Below are 1,997 nucleotides of genomic sequence, written 5' to 3' on the forward strand. Positions count from 1 at the left end.
CAAAGGGAAGAGGCGAGTCCTCAATGGCGGTTAATTCAGTTACGATGGAGAGAGACAAAGAGGGAGGTGTCTGTGGGTCAGTCAAAGAAGCTTGCCTGAATAAGGAATCTATGGGAGTTGGACAATCCAATCCTCCCATTCCCAGTCCTAAGAATCCTGAGAAGAAAACAAAGGATGCAAGATCGATGCAAGTGGCTTCTATCAAAGAGGGGATTCTGAAAACAAGTGACTTGAGAAGTATGGGCACAAATGGAAATTTAAGAGCGTTAGGTTCAAAGGGGGATTGGTTCTCAGAAGAGGATGACAGGGGAGAGGATGTACTGGACATTATCGACAAAAGATGTTTGAGTCAATCAACAGCTTCTCAAATTGGCATTTCGAGAAAGAGGAGAGGTAGGGAGACCAATAAACAAAAGAGGGAGGATGAAGCTTTGAAGAAAGGTCTATTAAGAATTTCAGATTTCCTTAAATTATCCAAGGGAGTCAAGAAATCCCTTGGATGGAAATGAGAATCCTCTCATGGAATGTCGGGGGTCTATTGGCCTTTGACAAACAGAGACTGGTTAAACGTTGTTTGCTAAAGGATAGTCTAGAAATTATTCTTATTCAAGAAACTAAGTTTAACCATGATTGTGGTGTGAAATTTTTTAAGTATTGTAGAGTCTGGGAAGGGGATTTTCAAGATGCATGTGGAAAATTAGGGGGCCTGGGGATCGTGTGGAACCCCAAGTACATGAAATTATCTATTAAAGAGAAAATCCAATATTGGATTATGGGGGAAGGTCATCATTTGAATTCCAACAAATCATTTGTTTTGATCAATGTGTATGGCCCATCCATGCCAGAGGAGAAAGTCGAAGTATGGAATACCACACTTGGGGTGATGAATAGGGAGAAGCCCAAGGAGATGATTGTGGGAGGGGATTTCAATGCGATCCTCAACCACAAGGAGAAAGTTGGAGGCTTGGTGAGGAATAGTAAAGCAATGCTCGACCTTGGGGAATTTGTTCCTAATTCTCTGCTTTGCGATATTGAGCCAAATAATGGTCGCTTCACGTGGACCAATAAGAGGGAAGGGTCCTCCAAGATTTCAGAAATGCTCGATCGCTTTCTAGTTTCTAAAGGATTGGTGGGAAGTGATTTGTCGATTTCCTCGTCAATATTTCCTTACTTAGCCTCAGACCATTTTCCCATACCATTGAAGATCAATCTTCCTAACCGCAATATGAAGGGCTATTTCAAATTTCAATCTATGTGGTGGCGGGATAGTTCAGTGGTGGATAACTTGGAACAATGGTGGAAAGATAGTGACCAATTTAAAGGAACGCTTAGCTTTTGGTTCTCTTGCAGATTGAACTTCATTAAGAACAATTTGAAGGAGTGGAACATTTCACAATTTGAGAATATCTTCGTAGAGAAGGCTCAGATTGAGGAGGAGCTAGAAAGGCTCAACGAGAGAGTTATAGTATGTAGAATGGGAGACTCATAATTCAATGAGGAAAAATCTCTCAGAGTAGAATTAACGAAAGTACTTGCTAGGGAGGAAGCGCATTGGAAGGACAAAGCTAGAGAAATATGACTCGAGGAGGGGGACTCTAACATGAGTTTTTTCCATGCTTCGGTGAAGGCCGAAAGAGTCTAAATAGGAACGACATGATAAAAAATGCCAGAGGAGAGTGGTGCTCAGATTAGGAGGAGATTGGAGCAGACGCAGTGAGGAGCAAGGAGATCTAGAATGTATTAATGTTGTGCTGGTTGAGATCCCCAAACTTTTTACAAACAAGGATGACATCTTGCTTAGCGACAAATTCACAAGGGAAGAGATCAAAGAGGTGGTGTTTAAACTGCATTATGAAAAGTTGTCCACATTGTCATTATGTATAGCATTGTTTTTTATAGTGTCCATGTTCTCAACATTTGGAATGTTTCTATAGGCATCCATGTCAGGTAATGTAGTATGATCAGAATTGAAAAAGATCTCATTGTCATACTCATAA

General features: G+C 41.0%; 1 protein-coding gene across 1 annotated transcript; it reads left to right on the plus strand.

Moving 5' to 3' along the window:
• Window positions 1–505: 505 nt before the first annotated feature.
• Window positions 506–1,489, plus strand: LOC131073051 (uncharacterized). Its single transcript, XM_058009414.2, has one exon. The coding sequence runs from the start codon at window positions 506–508 to the stop codon at window positions 1,487–1,489; it is 984 nt and encodes a 327-aa protein (XP_057865397.2).
• The last annotated feature ends 508 nt before the right edge of the window (window positions 1,490–1,997 follow it).

The sequence above is a fragment of the Cryptomeria japonica genome, chromosome 6 (genome assembly GCF_030272615.1).
Source record: "Cryptomeria japonica chromosome 6, Sugi_1.0, whole genome shotgun sequence".
Lineage (NCBI taxonomy): Eukaryota > Viridiplantae > Streptophyta > Pinopsida > Cupressales > Cupressaceae > Cryptomeria > Cryptomeria japonica.

Coding starts and splice junctions, on each gene's coding strand:
- LOC131073051 (XM_058009414.2), top strand. CDS start 506: ATGAGAATCCTCTCATGGAATGTCGGGGGTCTATTGGCCTTTGACAAA.